The sequence below is a fragment of the Tenrec ecaudatus genome, chromosome 17 (assembly GCF_050624435.1).
Source record: "Tenrec ecaudatus isolate mTenEca1 chromosome 17, mTenEca1.hap1, whole genome shotgun sequence".
NCBI lineage: Eukaryota > Metazoa > Chordata > Mammalia > Afrosoricida > Tenrecidae > Tenrec > Tenrec ecaudatus.
This window is the reverse complement of record NC_134546.1, coordinates 1,204,324-1,223,156: the sequence shown is the minus strand read 5'-3', so window position 1 is coordinate 1,223,156 and position 18,833 is coordinate 1,204,324. Positions and strand designations below refer to the sequence as shown.

Sequence of the window (18,833 nt, the reverse complement as noted above, 5' to 3'; positions counted from 1 at the left end):
GGAACGGTGTCCGCACTGACATTGTCAACACCTGATTTGCAGAAGGCTACAGATGACAGTGGTAACCCCAAATCCGTTTGCAAGGTCTCCACAGGGATCAAGCCTCCCAAGAATTCCTTCTGGGCAAGTTCGGGATGTGGACGGCCTTGCTGTCAGACAGAGAGTATTGTAAGCTAAACGATGACAGACAAGGGCAGGTTAGAAGGTAATACCGGATCATTTGATCTCCATTTTGACCCATTAGTAGCTGCTCTAGTTCTTAATTTTTCTTTTGTTCTTGATGGAGTTTTCCTCTCTGATTTATTTTGCTACTGCAGTTGATCATGTGTTTTGGGGGGCATGTTTTCCAGTATTTGAAACCCAGGACAGGTATATCTATAGAGACAGCAACTGCTGGACTGATGGCTTATTGGGGTGGTGGGTGGGGAGGTTAGAGGGAAATGGGAGCTAATAACAATGAGCACTAGAAGGAAGGAAATGTTCTAGAGCTAACTGGAGTAATGGTTGTACAGCCCTTTTAAATATGACTGAGGTTTGGAAGTATGTCATAGGTGAGTTATATAGATCAGTAAGATGATGCGCTGGCAGCTGAGCTTTCCTCCCTGTACACCGTCCACTACAATTGTGCCGACTGTCCTTTGTCATTCAGACAGGGGCACCTTGGAGAGGAGAAGGGGGCATTAAAACAGCTATGTGGGTCGTGAGCCTCCTGCCGGGTCTCCACCCCACCTCGCCTCGGCCCATGCTGTGTGCAGACCTGGCTGGTAAGATCATGGCCATCCAGGAGGAGCCCTGGCTGTCCATTAACCTCTGATTTGATGGAAGCAAAAGTAGTTTCTCCACAGGCAAAATCAAGTAACACAGGCATGCTTGAGAATAGTGCTAGTTTGCTTCCAGACTACTGCATATTGCAATACAGGCGCCTGGAGGATTTCAATTCGATGGGAGAGAATGATGGCGAAGGAGACCCAAGCCCCTTAAAGAACGGGAGAAGGACAGAGCCAGGTTGGAGGAGACAAAGGAAGAAGGCACTAGAGACGTAAATGCAGCTTCCATGTGCATTGACTGTCATTCGAAACAGGATGAAGCAAGAAATATCTGTAAGAGAAGATTTCCGCAAAGAAGGGGAGGATATTGGAGAACGTTAATCCTCAAGGTGGATGGTGGAGGAGGCTGCTGAAGCAGCTAACAGAATTGGCTGACTGAATCTGAAGCAAGAATGTCACCTAGCAGGAGACCATGTCCCCAACTCACTGTCTCACTCCCCTCTTCCAAGGCAGGCAGCCAGCCAAAGATGAGTGAGGGTGGGCTTCTAGTTCACGAGAAAGACTGACTCAGCAGTCTGGTGCTCCCATCAAAATAAAACAAAACAAGACTCACTGCTGCTGAGTTGATTCCTACTCACAGTAGCTCTACAGGACAGCAGGGAGCTTCCTCTGGGGTGTAAGACTGTGGCTGAATGGGAGTAGAAAGCCTCATCTTTCTCCCGAGGAGCAGCTGATATAATGGAACCGATGACTTTGAAGTTAGCAAGCCAATGCTGCTTACCTTCCTGCACCACCAGGGTTCCTGAGTGCCCACAGAGACCACCATATCCAGGAATTCAGCTGCTGGCTCACTCTGCCCAGCACGTGTTCTACACGCTCTCCCTGCCCAAACAACAACCTTGGCACTGTTGTTAGGTGCCATCCAGTCTGTTCTGACGCACAGTCACCCAATGAACAACATAATACAACCCAGCTCAGTCTCGAGCCGTTCTCAGAATTGTTCCCAGGCTGAAGCCCATGGTTGCAGCCAGTGTGTCAATGTACCCCGTGGAGGTAGTAGACTGCATGGATGTTGGAGGTAGACTACCTTGGAGGTAGATTCCTGAAAATAGACACAGCTTTTACCTATAATAGCCACAGAAACAAACAAACCAGAGCGATACATGCACAAACAAGATTCACTGAATAGCTGAGGAAAGACAAAGCTATGAAAGCTAAGGACCAAGCAAGACTCAACAAATGGATGAGCTGATACCAAGAAATAATAATGCACTAAAGCCAAAATGAACAAGACATTAGCAGGAGCATAATTAAAATTATTAGAGCGCCACGGGGGATGTGGCCTCCATAATAATCAAATTGAGATTAGTGGCCATTAAACACTGGCATTTTGAAATGAAACTCTGATAGGTGATTTGAATAGCACGATGCAAACGATGAAAGAGTAAGTGGGTAGTTTGCTACAAGACCAAACTGAGGAACTCCCCCAGGAAGCAAAATATGAGAGAACCATGAAACCACATGACACATTCCAGCACTCAGCTGGAGAGAGGTCACTGAGACTAGTTACCTGACAACAAAGTGAAACCAAAAAGAAGCCAGCCACTAATAAAGCCACAATCACACCGGGAAACCTCACTTTACTGCCCTCACAGCCAACAGATGAGGCAGAAAAACAAAACAAAAGGAAGGAAGGATGTAGAGAAGCGCCACGAAGTACCAAGCAAAATTGACTTACTCCCCCAGAGACAACATTATTGTGAACCCAAACAGGCAATGTGGTAGGATGCAAAAGAAATCTCAAGGAATTTCTCAATTTATTGTATTTATTGTACATATGGAAAAAGAAAAATAAATCTACAATGAAAGGCTAGCTTAATCTGCAAAACAAAAAAAACAGCTATGTGGATACAATTTCTTGACATAGCTATTTATTGGCCAATGAAATGGATTTCTTCTTTGCTGCATCAGCTATTGAATAATTCTTTAGAATATATTTTCTAATATAAAATTCTAATCATGTCTAATTGCAAAATAGAACCTCCAGCCCAGATGCTAAACCACATGGGAGTCTGAGATTAAAACAGGACCAACATCTGCATGGACACTGGCACGAAACCACTCTTGTGTGGGTGAGGGGGAGTAACTCAGATAAAGCATTTAGTTAGGAAAAACAAAACACATGAACAAGAAACCAAGCCAGCCTTCTTCTAAAACTCCGGGCGGGGGACTAGTTTCACCCAAGAGCACTCTCTGAAAGCAGGCAGCTCCGGGATCTCCTGGGGGAACTTGAGAAGGAGCAGTTCCGGAGCCTTGCAATGAGCGGGGAGGAGGGGCGTCACTCAAGCTCCTCCCATTAAGAAATAGCCTAAGGCCCCTTAATGATTGAGCCATATAAATCCCAAAGGTATTTTTATTCTTTAACTCAGAAATTTCACTTTGGGGACTTTATTCTGGGAAAATAATGTAAAGTATCAAGAAAACTCTTGAACAAAAACTATTTTAAAATTGCAAAAACTGAGAAACAAAATACAAATGTCCTCTAGCAGGTGACAGCTGCTTCCATGAGCACTGGTTATAGATCCAAGCAAGACAGAATCCTGGCCAACTCCAACCTTTTCTCCCTTCATCATGATGCTGTTTCCTGTGGTGCGGAGCTCGGTCTTCCTTACGCTGAGTGGTCACCGTACTGAAGGCCGAAGTCCTTCACCGTCATCAGCAAGTGCCACGCTCTCCTCGCTTGACAGGCAAGGTCGGCGCATCGCCGGTTTGTAATTAGCCCTCCTCTAATCCGAATGCAGGGCTCTTCTTCCAGCAGGATTATTGCTCAGCACACAGGTTGATAAGACTGATGTCTAGCCCGCTTTGTATGGACCAAGGCTGAGTTCTTTAGCAAGCCTTCCACAAGGCCCTCTGCAACGTTGCCTGCAGCTGTGTTCCGGTTCCCACTACGCCACCCACTCACAGCTCCCCAAATAAGAGTTCTCCGGGTATTTCCTCACTGCCACCAAGTGACACAGCGGGAGAGGTGAGCACTGTCCCTGTGGGTTTCCTGTAGTGTACCTCTTTATGGGAGTAGAAAGCCTCATCTTACTCCCAAGTATTGGCTGGCAGCATCGAACTGCCCGTCTTTCAGTTAGCAGCCCAATGTGTAACCACCACACCACTAGAGTCAATCTTCTGCACAAAACCACTTGAAAGTGTGGAAAAGCAAGGAGGCAAGGAGGTCACTTTGAGAATGACTCTCCAAGCCATTGTTACCCCAAACGGCATTTTCAACTCAATGCCTGTGTGCATGTGAAATCTGGGCACTGCCGGCTATCAAAAGATATAGCGTCTGGGGTCTTAAAGGCTTGAAGGTGAACAAGCGGCCTCTAGCTCAGAAGCAACAAAGCCCACATGGAAGAAACACACCAGCCTGTGCGATCACGAGGTGCCAAAGGGACCCAGGTATAAGGCATCATCCAAACAAAATTTTATATATATATATATATATAGATCACGAGGTGCCAAAGGGACCCAGGTATAAGGCATCATCCAAACAAAATTTTATATATATATATATATATATATATATATATATATATATATATATATATCCCAGAGTGAATGAAGGGGGAAGTGCAGAGTAGAGACCCAAAGCCCATTTGTCAGTCACTGGGGATCCCCACACAGAGGGGTTTAGGGGAGGAGATGAGTCAGTCAGGGTGCGATGTAGTACCAATGAAGAATACAGCTTTCCCCCAGATCCTGGATGCTTCCTTCCCCCAACTACCATGATCCAAATTCTGCCTTGCAGGACTGGATAGGGCAGATGTTGTACACTGGTATATATGGGAGCTGGAGGCACAGGGAATCCAGGGTGGACGATACCTTCAGGACCAAGGGTGTGAGGGGCGATGCTGGGAGAGTGGAGGGTGAGTGGGTTGGAAAGGGGGAACTGATTACAAGGATCCACATGTGACCTCCTCCCTGGGAGATGGACGGCAGAGAAGGGGGGGGAAGGGAGACTCCGGATAGGGCAAGATATAACAAAATAACAATCTATAAATTATCAAGGGCTCATGAGGGAGGGGGGAGCGGGGAGGGAGGGGGAAAAAAGAGGACCTTATGCGGAGGGCTTAAGTGGAGAGCAAATGCTTTGAAAATGATTAGGGCAAAGAATGTACAGATGTGCTTTATACAACTGATGTATGTATATGTGTGGATTGTGATAAGAGTTGTATGAGCCCCTAATAAAATGTTAAAGAAAAAAAAAGCTGGGCACTGGAGAACGAAGACAGAGAAGAATGCACTATGGTGCCGGCAGAGATTTGTGCCAGTGCCGTAGCCCACCAGAAGCACAGCACACCGGTCCGGGGAAATACCAAACAGAGTGCTCCTCGGAAGCACGGTGGCCAGATGCAGCTCATGTGCCCTGGGCAAGTGAGCAGGAGCCCAGGCCCTGGAAAGGAGGCACAGTGAAAGGCAGAAGACCTGCAACGAGGTGGACGGACACGGGGCTGCAGCCATGGGCGCCAAGGAGCCATCGTGAGGACGACTCAGGACCCAGCGGTGTGCCGCTCAGTTGTGCGTAAGGATGGCCTCCCTTCCCATCCTTGAGGAGCACACCCGTCCCACCCTGCACACCTTCAAGTTCCTGCTCCCGATGCACTCAGGGGAGGCTTGGGGCTCCTGTTCCCTGCAAACAGCCGTGTCTTCTAGCCCTGAACACTCTTCTCATGCATTCCGTCACCTGAATCTGTTTGGATTTTTCCAGGTGCGCTCAGATAGCTGTTTCGGAGCGGCTGCCAGGGAGCACCAGCAGCGCTGACCTACGGCGAGGACGGAGGGACAGTGCACACTGCTGTCCTTGTGGCTGCAGCAGAGTCGGGTGACTGTGGTAGTTGGATGACTTGATGTCAACTAGGCACTCCCGGTTAGGGGTGGAGCCAAACCTGCCGGCCCAGGGGCTCTAGGCCTCCCTGCCATGCTTCCAGCAGCCTTGGATCCACCAGAAGCTGCCCCCACCGGCCATGATCCCTCTGCTTCTCAGTTTGCCGCCATTCTGTGCTGCATGTGTCTGGAGAGGACTGACTCACGGGCTGAGCGGGACGGTGCTGGGATGCCTTCTTGCTCTATAATTACCTCTGGATACCAAGCTCTTTCTTAGCACAGAGGAGTGTCACTGAATTCCTTTCTGTAGAAGGTCCAGCCTAACACCTGGACGCTGTATACAATGGAACGGAAGATGCCCTCAAGCATTGAAGCAGGAGAATGGTCAGCAGCCAACTGCCCAGGTTAAGCTCCCTCCCCATCTTTCCCAGGTGCTTGTTTGCTGAGTTTGTAAGAAGCTCACCTGCTCATTCTGAATGGGCAGCCCATGGAAGGGCAGGTGGCAGTGAGGAAGGGTTTGGAGTGTAATCTTGGTCTCCACTCTGGGGCTCCAAAGCCAAGAGCAGTTGTTCCCAGCCCTCAGGCTTGGGAAGTATCCACTTGGGAAATATCCACTGACTGGCCCACTGAGAGCCTTAGCTAGTTAGCTCAGAATGGCACCTGGCCGTTACTCTCTGTTGCTCAATTCCCAGAGCCTGGTGTGCGGGCCCCGTGCTGTGCCAGGCTAACAAACCATCCAGAGTGACGGTGACCTCAGATAGCCAATCTGACTGCTGGGAACTCAGGCTTCTGTCCCCAGATGGGATGAATGCCGCGGGTCCTTGACCACATGTGGGAAAATTCCACCCTGGTGGGTTGGGAAGTCCAAGGCCAGTGGGTTCAGGGTCAGGACCCACCCTTCCCCACTTGTGTGTTCAACACTGCCCCCCACCCCCTGCGCCACCCCCTGGCCCCTCCAGGAAGCTGCAGGTCACTTAGGAGGAGGGCAATGTCATTGTTCCCGGGGCCAGCCCTGGGAGGTCAGTCCAAATCTGTTAAGAAGTGAGGAAATGAAGACCACATCCCTCACTGGAAATCCACAGACGTACAACAGAGTCAAGCCACCCAGTCCCAGCCCAGGGGAGCCAAGGTGACGGCTGCCTCCCGAAGGAGCCTAACTTTATGGTGGGCTGAGTGTTGTCTGCCAAAAGGATATGCTCAAGTCCTTACCAGAACGGCCTGCTGCCCAGTGAGTCCAGCAGATCCGCCAGGAAGGAGCCTCTAGAACACACCCGGCAGAGGCTCCCTTTCCCAGCACAGCACGGGGCTCACACCACTGGAGACACGCTCTTAGAAGACGCTGTCAGTGAGCATGAGGCTGTCCTGAGTTTAGAAGACACAGGCACACCCACTGTGGATATTGGTCGCTGGTGGCTGTTCAGTCAAGCAGCATCCAGCCTGCAGCAGCTGGGAGGAACCAGGAAGGCCCCGCCTTTGGGGAAAGCTGGCCGTACCAACCCCCTGAATGTGCATCCCAGGTCAACCACACTGCAAGAGGGAAATGTTCTGTCCTTCTAAGCCAGTGGTTCTCAACCTGTGGGTCGGGACCCCTTGGGGGGGGCAAATGACCCTTTCACAGTGGTTGCCTGATTCATAACAGTAGCAAAATTACAGTTATAAAGTAGCAATGAAAATAATTTTATGGTTGGGGGTCACCACAATATGAGGAACTGTATTAAAGGATCATGGCACCTGTGTTTCAGTAGCTCTAGGACACCAGTGAAATATGAAAGATAAAATATGAAGGCGTGCCTGGCTATGGGGCGGAAAGCAGAGGCTCATGGGAGAAGAGAGGGCTGTGGGAAGGGCAGAGGGGATTTCTGAGCCTGAGGAGTGGCCGCCGCACCCCTATGCCTTGTGGAGCTGGCTTCAGGGCTCCAGGTGGTCCCTGCACCCTGAGATGCCCCAAGGAAGGCTGAGCTCCCTTGGGACCTGAAGGAAACACAAGGGAGAGGAGCAAGAGCATGGGGGCAGGGCTGCCTTGTGATGTGTGGCCCACGACAAAATGGGGTTTCAGGGCAGTAGCAGCCGGGTGTCAGGTCCAGCACAGCTCCTCAGTGCAAACATCCTGCCCCATGCAGGCCCTGATTGGGGACCCCCCGCCCCGGCTGCTGGCGGGTCCATGAGTTCACACCGAGGCTGCCACACAGCCCGCTGCGCCTGGGTGCAGCAGGGGTTGGCCCTGCACTTTGGCTACAGCACCCTTGACCTGTGGCCTCTCTGGCTGAGACCTACGGCAGCGGTCACCTGGAAAGTTTCTCGACACAGCTCCTGCTTCCCACCTGCGAGGCCCTAGGAGGGGTTCTGATAGAGCCACATAGCTGAGCAGAGCCCATTCTGACTCCTCGCGCCCCTACATGGAAAGACCCAAATGCAGGCTGCCATTTCAGCAGCCACCCGGAAGGGTGTTCCCCAGAGAATTCCTCCGAGGTAGGAGCCAGACCTCCGTTGGTCTGGGGACCCGGGAGGAGGAGTCTGGGTACCGCACCTGTCTCCTTGCAGTGTGCCTCCGCATGCACCCCTGGGGCGCAGCCTCCATTCTCACACTGTCAGCACAACAAGTTACATGTCTCTGCAGGGATGTCTCTGAGCCACTGGGAGCAAGGGAACGAGGGCGGCAGATGGGAAGGGAGATGCCAGCTAGAGGCTTAGAGGTGATGGAAGTGGGCCAAGATGTACAGAGAGTCAGCCCCTAGGATCAGCAGGGCTGAAGGCAGTGCTTGTTTCCTTCCATGGTAGACAAGGGCATGCATGCCCTCAGATGTGAGTTGGTCTCACAGATGCTTCCCAAACCCAGCACAATTGACATCTGGGGTCGGGTGATTGTTAGTTGTAGGTGGGCGTCCCACGCCTATTTAGCAGCATGCACAGTCTCTACACACTCCTTCACCCGTTGGTGGCAACCAGACCTGTCTCCGGTCGTGTCACCCCATCTGGTTGGGAGGAGCAGGGCTGAGAGACCCTCTGTGCCCTATGGAGAGTGGGGAAGAACAAGAAGTTTACACCTCCCAGCTCACTCCCCCGGGGCCCACTCTGCACTCTGCAGTGGGAGAGCCCTCTGCAATAGGGGCCTGGCCAGACCACCCACCTCCCTCACTCTGCCTGTCCACCCCTCCTCTGATCTGATCTCACCAGCCCTCGGGGGTCAAGCATGTGGGCACTTCCTCCCCTGCTTGCTTGTCAGCCCCCTCCATGGGCTTTATGCTCCAGTCAAGCAGCACACCACTCATTCACTCATTCATTTATTCGCCAAGGGCTCCCAGGTGTCTGCACGTGCCAGTACTGTTACAATAACTTATCAGTGCCCTCACTTTCGGGGAACGGGCAATGGCGATAGACACAATAAACAAGCCAGCCAGCCTGTTTCAAGGTCAACCATAGATCTGGGAGATGGGAGACAGGAATGCCCAGAAGTGGAGGCAGTTGTAAGCAAGGTCATGAGGCCAATAGCCTCAAGGACACAGGGAAGCAGCCACGTATGTTCCTGGGGACAGTGATGCGTGCTGGACTGACGGTGGGAGGGAACTGCATCCTGGTCAAAGGAATGCAGACTATTTTTCGGGGGGAAATGGGGAATCAATGCAGGGAAGAGATCATGTGATCTGGTTCAAACACTCTACCTGCCGTGTAGTGGACAAGGGCCCTGGGCCAGCAAGTCCCTTTGGCAATGTGCGTAGTACTGTTTGTGGAAGATGAGGGGCCTGGGTCAGGAGGTCCCTGCAGTACCGTGTGTGGAAGATGAGGGGCCCTAGGTCAGCAGGTCTCTGCAGTAATGTGTATGGAAGATGAGGGGCCCTAGGTTAGCAGGTCCCTGCAGTACTGTTTGTGGAAGATGAGGGGACTGAGTCAGGAGGTTCCTGCAGTAACGTGTGTGGAAGATGAGGGGACCTGGGTTAGCAGGTCCCTGTGGCAATGTGTGTAGTACTGTATGTGGAAGATGAGGGGACCTGGGTCAGCAGGTCCCTGCAGAACTGTTTGTGGAAGATGAGAGGCCCTAGGTCAGCAGGTCCCTGCAGTAACGTGTGTGGAAGATGATGAGCCTACAACAGGGAGGGGAGAGGAGGCAAGGAGAGTCCAGGAGGGGCAGCTTGGATCCTGAGGAGCCTGGTCAACCAGCTGACAGACACAGATGCATGTGCAGACCGTCAATACAATAGCAATGTCTGGAAAGCGCTGTCTGAGTTTGCCTATTCAGTTCCTAGGCATGTCTCAGGGCAGAGCAGATACTCAATATTTATTAACAGAGTGTGATCAAGGGCAATGCAACCAAGAAAAATTACTGAAACCCAAATGAAGACTGAGCATGATAGTGGGACAAGAGGAAAGTCAAAGAAAATAAAGGAAAGAGCTAGAAGGCAAAGGGCATTTGTAGAGGTCTAAATAAAGGCATGTCCATATGCAAATATATTTATATATGAGGATGGGGAAATAGATCTATGTGCATATATTTATAGGTTTAGTATTAAGGTAGCAGAAGGACATTGGGCCTCCACTCAAGTACTCCCTCAATGCAAGAATACTTTCTTCTATTAAATTAGCACTCTATGATGCTCACCTTCCAAACACAACTGCTGAAGACAAAGCAGGTAAATAAGCAAATGTGGTGAAGAAAGCTGATGGTGCCTGGCTATCAAAAGCTCAGAAGCAACAAAGTCCACATGGAAGGAGCACACCAGCCTGTGTGATCACGAGGTGCCAAAGGGATCAGGTATCAGGCATCAAAGAACAAAAATTCATCTTATTGTGTGCTCACCTCCCTGATATGATCACTGAAGACAAACGGGTGCAAAGCAAATGTGGCGAAGAAAGCTGATGGTGCGTGGCTATCAAAAGATATAGCGTCTGGGGTCTTAAAGGCTTGAAGGTAAACAAGTGGCCATCTAGCTCAGAAGCAACAAAGCCTACATGGAAGAAGCACATCAGCCTGTGCGATCATGAGGTGTCAAAGGGATCAGGTATCAGGCATCATCAGAACAAAAAAAAAATCTTATCATAGTGAATGAGGGGGGGAGTGCGGAGTGGAGACCCAAAGCCCATTTGTAGGCCAATGGACATCCCTTTACAGAAGGGTCTCAGGAAGGAGACGAGCCAGTCAGGGTGCGATGTAGCAACGATGAAAAATGCAACTTTCCTCTAGTTCCTAAATGCTTCCTCCTGCCCCACTATCATAATCCCAATTCTACCTTACAACTCTGGCTAGACTAGAGGATGTACACTGGTACAGATAGGAACTGGAAACACAAGGAATCCAGGGCAGATGATCCCTTCAGAATCAGTGGTGTGAGTGGTGATACTGGGAGGGTAGAGGGAACCGATTATAAGGATCTACATGTGACCTCCTCCCTAGGGGACAGACAACAGAAAAGTGGGTGAAGGGAGACGTTGAACAGGGCAAGAGATGACAAAATAATAATTTATAAATTATCAAGGGTTCATGAGGCAGCGGGGAGCTGGGGTGGGGAGGGGGGAGAATGAGGACCTGATGCCAGGGGCTTAAATGGAGGGCAAATGTTTTGAGAATGGTGAGGGAAATGAATGTACAGATGTGTTTTACACAATTGATGTATGTATGGATTGTGATAAGAGTTGTATTAGCGCCCCTAATAAAATGATTTTTAAAATTAAATGGATAGTGAACGATACGTCTTATCCCATGTGATGATTACTGAATTCCTTTAGACAATTCATTTAAAAGTGTTAGCTCTAAGCATTTTATCACTGTGGTTCATTTTGGTTGACTTGCTGTAGGAATTATTCTTGGCTCCCCCCCCCCCTCCCGCCCAGTGCTGTCATTTAAAGCTTCATGATTTTACCAGATTGTAAATCCGCCTTCAGAATGGTCAGGCTCCACAGGCACTGCTGAAGCTCGGTGTGAGACAGGGAGCAGAGGCCTGGCCCCATGCCGGGCTTGGGGCGAATGTTCCCAAGCCTCACTCTAGTTCTCTATAAGGTGAGAGAGTCCCACTTGTGGACCTCCAGTGCGGCCCCAGCTTGAAAGTTCAAGAACTTGACATTCACCTTCAGATTCCCTCCATCCCATGTTGAGACTGTTGGGATTGTTGAGACTGTGGCTTGATCACCTGTAGTACATCTACCTCTGAAGTCCACTGTACTGCTCTTTCTACAAGGGAATGTTAAGACGTTCACACTCCCAACTTAGTTACAAAACAGCTTCTGGCTTCCCACTCTTCTTTTCGGTCAGACGTTTCCAGGCAGACGACTGTGGCCCTGGGCAAACCAGGCTGTTTGTTTGGGGTTGGGGTGGGACCGAGACACCTTCGTACTCCCCTTCCTTCCACATCAGCCTCCTCTCCACACACTGCAGACGCTCAGGGACTGAAGGACAGGTGGCTGGCGGAAGGGACAGCCAGCCTGACAACCGTTTACATGGCGCTTACTTTTCTTCCTTGTACTCATTGCTATTCGGGCATCAGTTCCTCTTCTATCCTGCCTCAAATCCCGTGTTTGTCATAGTTTGTCACCCTACCCTGGCCTGGCATGAGGCATGCCTTCACTTGCCCAAGAAGCCCCACCCCTATCACAGAGTGGCCAGGGCAGCTGGCCGCAGAGAACACGGCAAAGAGGGCCTGGTCCGAGGTCTCTTCCACAGAGATGGACGGGCAGACTCCATCGTTTCCTCTCCCCACCCCCACCCCACCCCCTCAGTGTGAGGGGGGTGTGACGCCCCTCAGAGGGCAAAGCCCCCCTGCTCCAGCACGAAGATGCGGGTGCAGGCCGCTCGGGGCCTGGACAGCACTGGGCTGCCGAGTGGGGTTTGGAGTAGCCATCAACATGCCAGCCCGGAGCCTGCCGCTCTCTCGGCCCTGGGCCTTTATCCTGTTTTCCAGCGATGGCTGGGACTAAGGGTCAGCGTTCCTTCTGACGGGTGCCCGATGGCACGTTCATGTCCCTCTGTCATGGTGTGAACAACAACTCGGTCGGTGCAAGCACTCCGCTGCAAGGAGGAAGATGACTGAGCTAGATGCGTCGTGGACGGGTTTGCAGTTCAGCGAGTTTCGGAAAGCTGAACAGCACATTAAACCCATGAACTCACAAGAAATGGTGATTGAGGATGGGATGCAGGAGAGGAGTGAGAGAGCGAGCAATGGCTTGATGGTGAAATAGAAGGTCAAGGACGCTAGCTGGCGGAGAGCCAAGATTGCAGGAGTCCAGAAGGTGGTGAGGGGAAGGGACCCTGAGCAGTCTCCCACAAGCCCCTGGGAGCTCCTTCCTCAGCCCCGCCCCTGGTCCTGGCACCCTGAGCTGGGACTTGCTCCCTCACTGCCTGCATGGAGTCCACGCTGATGCCTAGCACGCCTATCGGACCAAGAGGGGGCCTGCCCCTGTGAGCGTCCCAGACTGTCCCTTTTTCCGGAGAAGAACACCCCGTCTTCTCGAGAGAGAACAGCCATCAAACCATCGTTTTACACACACACGCACACACACCCCTCTGACAGGCTCCGGCCCCATGAGTCAGCCGTTTAAATGCATGCAATTCCTCTCTGGCAAACTTCAAGGCAGGTACCACATGCCCACGTCCTGAGACATGCTGTGTCCTCAGCGGCTAGCCTGGGTTCTCTGATCGTGGCCAGGGTGGGTCGGAGGGGAATCTGTTGAAGCTGACCTAAAATTGAGGGTGCCCTCCACTGTCGTCCTTCTCTGACTCTGGGTGGGCACAGTTTGTTCCGGGCTTAGCTGTGTGCAGTCCAGACAAACGCTGGTGACAGACGCAGTTGTTCACTTAGACGCAGTCTCTGAAGGCTCTTTAGAGAGGCAGGACCAGAGGCTCAGGACCAGCAAAGCAGAGCAGAGTCCATGTGGCCCACACCTAGCAATTTATGTCTTAATTATGTGATACAACTCTTGGATGAGCTGAGTGAAGTGGCAGCTCAAAAGGAGTCATCATTTTGGCTGGAGCGACCCCAACATTTAGCCAGCTATGGTCAGGGTGCCACTTGGCTGATTGATAATCAGCGACCTCAGATGCCTACTCTCGGTTTACCATGATTGAGATGTCTCAGGGCTCCCGGTCAAAGACTTACAGCGGCTTTGTGTGGTTCTGGTAGGTGCTGGCTTGTTTCGATCTGCCTGAAGGGCTGTCCAGGGTGCAGCCACACTGGCTTATGCTCCGGGAAGAGAACCTGAGCGCCTGGGCCGTGTCACTGTGCGTGCACCTCTGCAGACACCAAATCCTACAACTACAACTACTCCTGCTAATCCCCCAACCCAAACTCACTGCCATCGAGTCAGCTCTGCTCTTAGCGACCCCCGTGGGTTTCTGTGGCTGTACTCTCTAGAGGAGTAGAAAGCCTCAACTTTCTCCCTAGAGGAGCCGGTAGTTTCCAACCGCTGACCTCGGGTTAGCAGCCCAACGTGCAGCCTGCCGAGGCCCCAGGGCTCCTCCTCCCAGTGCGTGGTCCTCACACACGGATCTCCGCCAGGACCCCGTGCCTCCAGAAGAGAACACGCCACGGGAAGTGCACTTCTCTTTTGCATTCTACAGAAACACAGAGACGCTCTTCCATTTTAAAAAGACGTCTATTTGAAAACACCCTACGGACACGCAGTCTGTACTCTCTTCTCTGGACCCTCCAAAAGCCACCCAGGGTTCACAGAGAGATCCTAGCATGGCGGCCACGTGATTTGGTGGCAGAAGGTCGGCAGTAGCCTAGCTGCTTCCAGGGCTTCAGGAGAAACAGAGCGACGGCTCACACAGGCCTCTAGGTTCTGTGTCCCAGCACCAGCGTGCATTCCCTTCTCCTGAGGGAGGGGCCCCGTTCCACTGAGAGCACCCTTCCCATGCTGGCTCCAGGGCCTGCCATGCCTGCCAGGTGAGCAGACGCCCCCCGCTTTGCCCGGGAGGCAAAGAACAGCAACTGGGGCTTCCACGAGCGCTCCTCTGCCTGCTTTCCTCTGTGATTTCTCTGACCCTCAACCTCTTTATCTGTAAAAACTCAGGGTCATAGGCATACGATGACGTGCCCTGGTCGGGCCAAGGGGAAGCGCTTAGTTGCTAATCGAAAGGCTGGAAGTTCAAGCCCACCCAGTCGCACCGCAAGAGAATGCTTTGGAGAGCTGCCTCTGCCAAGAGGGGAGCCTGGACAGCTCTCTGAGGCAGTTCCCCTCTGCCACGCGTGCTTGCTGTGCTTCAGGACGGGTCTGACGGCTCCCGACACCTCCAGGTCGATGGTCAGAATGAAACAGAAGATGTCCGAAGCACTGCTGTGCGGTCTCTGGTGCTCAGTGTAGCGCAAGGCCAGTGCACACTCACCGAGTGCTGACTGGGGGCATGCCTTAACCGCAACCTTGGCAAGCAGTGTAATCCCCACACCACTCTAATGACCTTGGCTGGGGATTAGCCTCATTCTACAGGGGAGGCAAATGAGGCACCAAGGCCTGTTAAAGAAATATGACCTCAAAGGTATCTCAGATGAAACTTGGATTTGAACCCAGGGCCCGACTCTGAGTTCATGCTCTTAACCCCAGGCCCATGTGCTTTCTTCAGCACACTTTGCTCTAGCCCTCCAATCTTCAGTGATCACTCGGGCTATCTCTAGTCCCCAGGAATAAAGTGGAGTTCAAAGAAAGAAATACAAGTACAAACTTTACATTGCATTGAACACTTTTAGAGTTGAATGAGTATATTAATGTATATACATGTGTTAATTACCTTTATATCCTTGTTCTGTCTCCCTGAGATCAATTTTGGTTATTGGTTTGAAATCAGTGTCCCATAATCGGATACATCCATCTCGCCCGCCTGTGGCAAAACCTTCTTCACAGCCGTACATGCTGAAGATTCCAGCCTGTTGGTTACCAATCAGTAAGACTCAATGCTGTGATCATTCCAAGCATTCAGTATAGTTGAATCTTGATTTTAAAACAAAGCAATCCTTTGTATCTCCTTACTATAATCTTCATCTCAGCTGCATTAAGAAATAATCACAACAACAACCACACAAGCTAGTTTAAGTGTTCCTTTACAATCCCTACATTGATAGCAGGTTGTGAGAAAGGACAAATCATTAAGGAATACCTTGCTTAGGGCAGATATGAAAATATAAATTCCTTCATGTAACAACTAACCCTAATGAGGAAAGCTAAGGCAACAAGGGAGACGCCCCGTGTGCACTGCTGCTCGCAAGAATGAATCGAGTAAAGCCTAGTGAGCCAGGAGCAGACATCTCACAGACACAGAGTGCCTGAAACAGCTCTCAGAGCTCAGGGGCATCGTGTGGGCCGAACTGAAGAGGGCATCAGGTGGCATCAGGTCGGCTTGTGAGACACCCGTTGAAGATGTGCCTTCAGACCTGAAGACGTTGCACAACCTGCAGATGCTCCTCCACAGGAAAGGGTTGAATTGGTCCCTGTCGAGCTGGTGAATAAAGCATTACTTAATCCGTAGCCTAACGAGTTCAGTGCTGGTACTTTTGAAACATATTTTTCTTTCAGGTGATCAAAAATAATTTTGGAAACTTTCCTGTTGAAGAGAGTATCCAGCAAAGTCCTTGGATCCTGAGCGATCAGAAAAAGCGATCTCACCTTACAGCCCCGCCCACAGACCGACCTCAGGGACTCACACTGTGCGCACCCTGGATGGTGCGGACTAAGGCGAGCCCTTTCCAGACGTAGATGTCGCCGTTTAAAGCACCGGAGTAGGTGACGTCTTCTTTGGCACAAGCGAGGCAAAGGATGGTCTGAAGGTCCCCCGTTTTGCCAAATATCCCTCTTTTCACAGTCAAGGCGTTTCCGCACAGTGTCCAAAACTAGAAAAGGAAGAATAAAATAAATACACCCCAAAAAGAGGGCTCCGATGCTTTAATTTGCTTAGTTCACATCACCTATAATAGGTCGTGTACATGAACTTGACACGGACGATCTCACTTGTCACTGCCAACCACTCCAGCCAACTACAAGCAGCGTCATGATAAAATCCCAAACAATAGTTTCAGTGCTTTCCAAGTTTCACCTTTTTAAAACTTTGCTGACCGTGCAATGACGGTGTAAAAGACTATGTCAATGTTCTCAGCATCCAAATGAAGTGGATGAATCATCCATTTTTATTTCATTGTTTTTCGTAAAATTATAAAACTAGTATACATTCCTTTCAGAAAGGTTTAGAAATACAGAAAAGTGTGAAGGGAAAGCGGGATTATCTACAACCTACTGCTGTATATATTTGGAATCATTTTGAAATCATCTATTTCTAACCAAAAGTTTTTACTTAATGTACATTTCAGAAGTGTTGCCCAGACATATGCCTCTGAATGTGAGCTCCAGCCCCTGTCAGTATATGGCTGGCTAGGGTCTTCCATTTGTGCGGTGTGGTTTAATCTGTGGAAGCCCGCAGAGCACAGCCCTGACCCGCTTCACAGAAGGCAGCAGAGGGCCCTCATTTGTACAAAAGCCATCTGCTGGCTCAACATCGTCTTAATGTACGGCCTCGCCGTGCAGCCACGCTCTCCACAAACATGTGCTATTGGTCCTCACACCGTCCCTGAGAACTGGCGGAGGCGGACAGCATCACCACTCCCACCGGACAGTGGAGAAAAGTGCGTGCACGCGGCCTGCCCCGGGGCAGATTCCCTGGGCGTTACACACAAGAAAATAATGAAATCTTAGTTTCTGCTGGGAGAATTTTAAACCCAACAGAAAAGAGCCATTGCAAACATGATTGAGAACCATTCTCAGAACGCGGAGCATGTTCGGACTACCCATTCACATGAGACAAGGAAAGCCGGCGGCCAGGACGGCGAAATGAACTGGAAGTCGCTGCACCTGTGATCCACAGCACAGTCAGCCAGAGCGCTGTGGAGAAACAGGGGCGGCCCTCTTGGCCTGTGCTGGTGGGAGAGGGACAGGCGGCCCCTGAGTGTGGCCGTGGCAACGCTGCACCTCCAGGATGACCAGGACCCCAGCTGTTCTGCGGGACCTTGCCTAGTCAGGGGGAGGGGGAGGGGCACAGCCGCTGGAGGCCATACTGAACCTCCCACTCGAGTGTGGTTACTTGGCCCTCCTCAGTCTGGTGCAAGGCATTAAAGGAGGCGGCACAAGCATAGAAAGATCTGGGGCAAAGACGGGCACTAAACATGTCAAGTGAGGCTGTGCATCGGAACCGACTCTGGGCCGACAGCTGCCGGCTGGGGGCCAGCCCAGAACCCGCTGTGCATGGTGAGACTGCAGACGGACATTGCCTTTCTTGCCACACCCCCTCTGCTTGAAGACCGCAAGGCGAGCGACGCGTCCATGACGGTGTGGCACAGCCGCATGCTCAGCCACTGAAAGAGAGGGCGGCGGTTTGACCCACCAGCGCTGTGTGGCAGCCCTGTCACACCGAGGGCAGACAGCCACTCCATCCCAGGGAGTCGCCACGGGCCAGAAGCAGCCAGACAGGCACCTGTTTGGTTAGTCGTCTCTAGCGTGGGGTGTGCATCTCTGGCGTGGGTTGCTTAGATATTTCTCGATGACAAACAATCACAAAAACAATGTTGTTAGGTGCCATTGAGGAGAACGCCACACTGCCCGGTCCTGTGCCCAAGTTCATTACTGCAGCCACGGGATCAGCCCCTCTCCGGCAGGGCCTTCCTCTCCTTCTCTGCACCTTTCCTCGACCACACACGACGTCCTTCTCCAGGGACTGGGGTAGCCTGACAACATGCCCATCCCTGCCTCTCAGCAGCCTCTGTTTCCTTAGGTTTCCTCGGAGAAGGGCAGTGATCCCCACACCTTACCAACACAATGGTTTCCTGACACTGCCAACCATTCAGATGGTTAATGCCTACATGAAGCATTTCAAATAACGAAATGTTTCCCTAAAGGGGCACCGGTGGGTCTGATGCCAGGGCAGCTAAGAGGTTTTCATTAATGCGTTCAAACTATCTGGATGATACATGGATTGCATGCCCATAAACATTTTTCCATAACAAATCCCTGAAATTCTACCTCTTCTTGAGAATAACTTCCTGTGAAGAGCACATCTGACGTCCAAGGGTCATAGACTCACCCCAAACAGCCACGTTGCTCGCCTTCTTCAGCTCCATTCGCAGACTGAAATGCAGATTCTGTCTGCACTGGCAGGCACTTTGGGTTACATCTGCCCAGACCATCCCGGGGTCCGCCCTGTGTGTGGCTCGAGAAGGTGCCACGGTACTC

At 51.3% G+C, this 18,833-nt stretch overlaps 1 protein-coding gene across 1 annotated transcript in view; it reads right to left on the bottom strand.

Moving 5' to 3' along the window:
- The window catches only part of EML6 (EMAP like 6), a 143,447-nt gene that overhangs the window by 113,175 nt on the left and 11,439 nt on the right, over positions 1–18,833 (bottom strand). Inside the window, exons 5-6 of the mRNA XM_075536039.1 lie at positions 16,262–16,447; positions 15,352–15,487 (exon numbers count right to left, since the gene is read on the bottom strand). Coding sequence (XP_075392154.1) covers positions 15,352–15,487; positions 16,262–16,447 — 322 coding nt within the window. The remainder of the gene's footprint in view (positions 1–15,351; positions 15,488–16,261; positions 16,448–18,833) is intronic.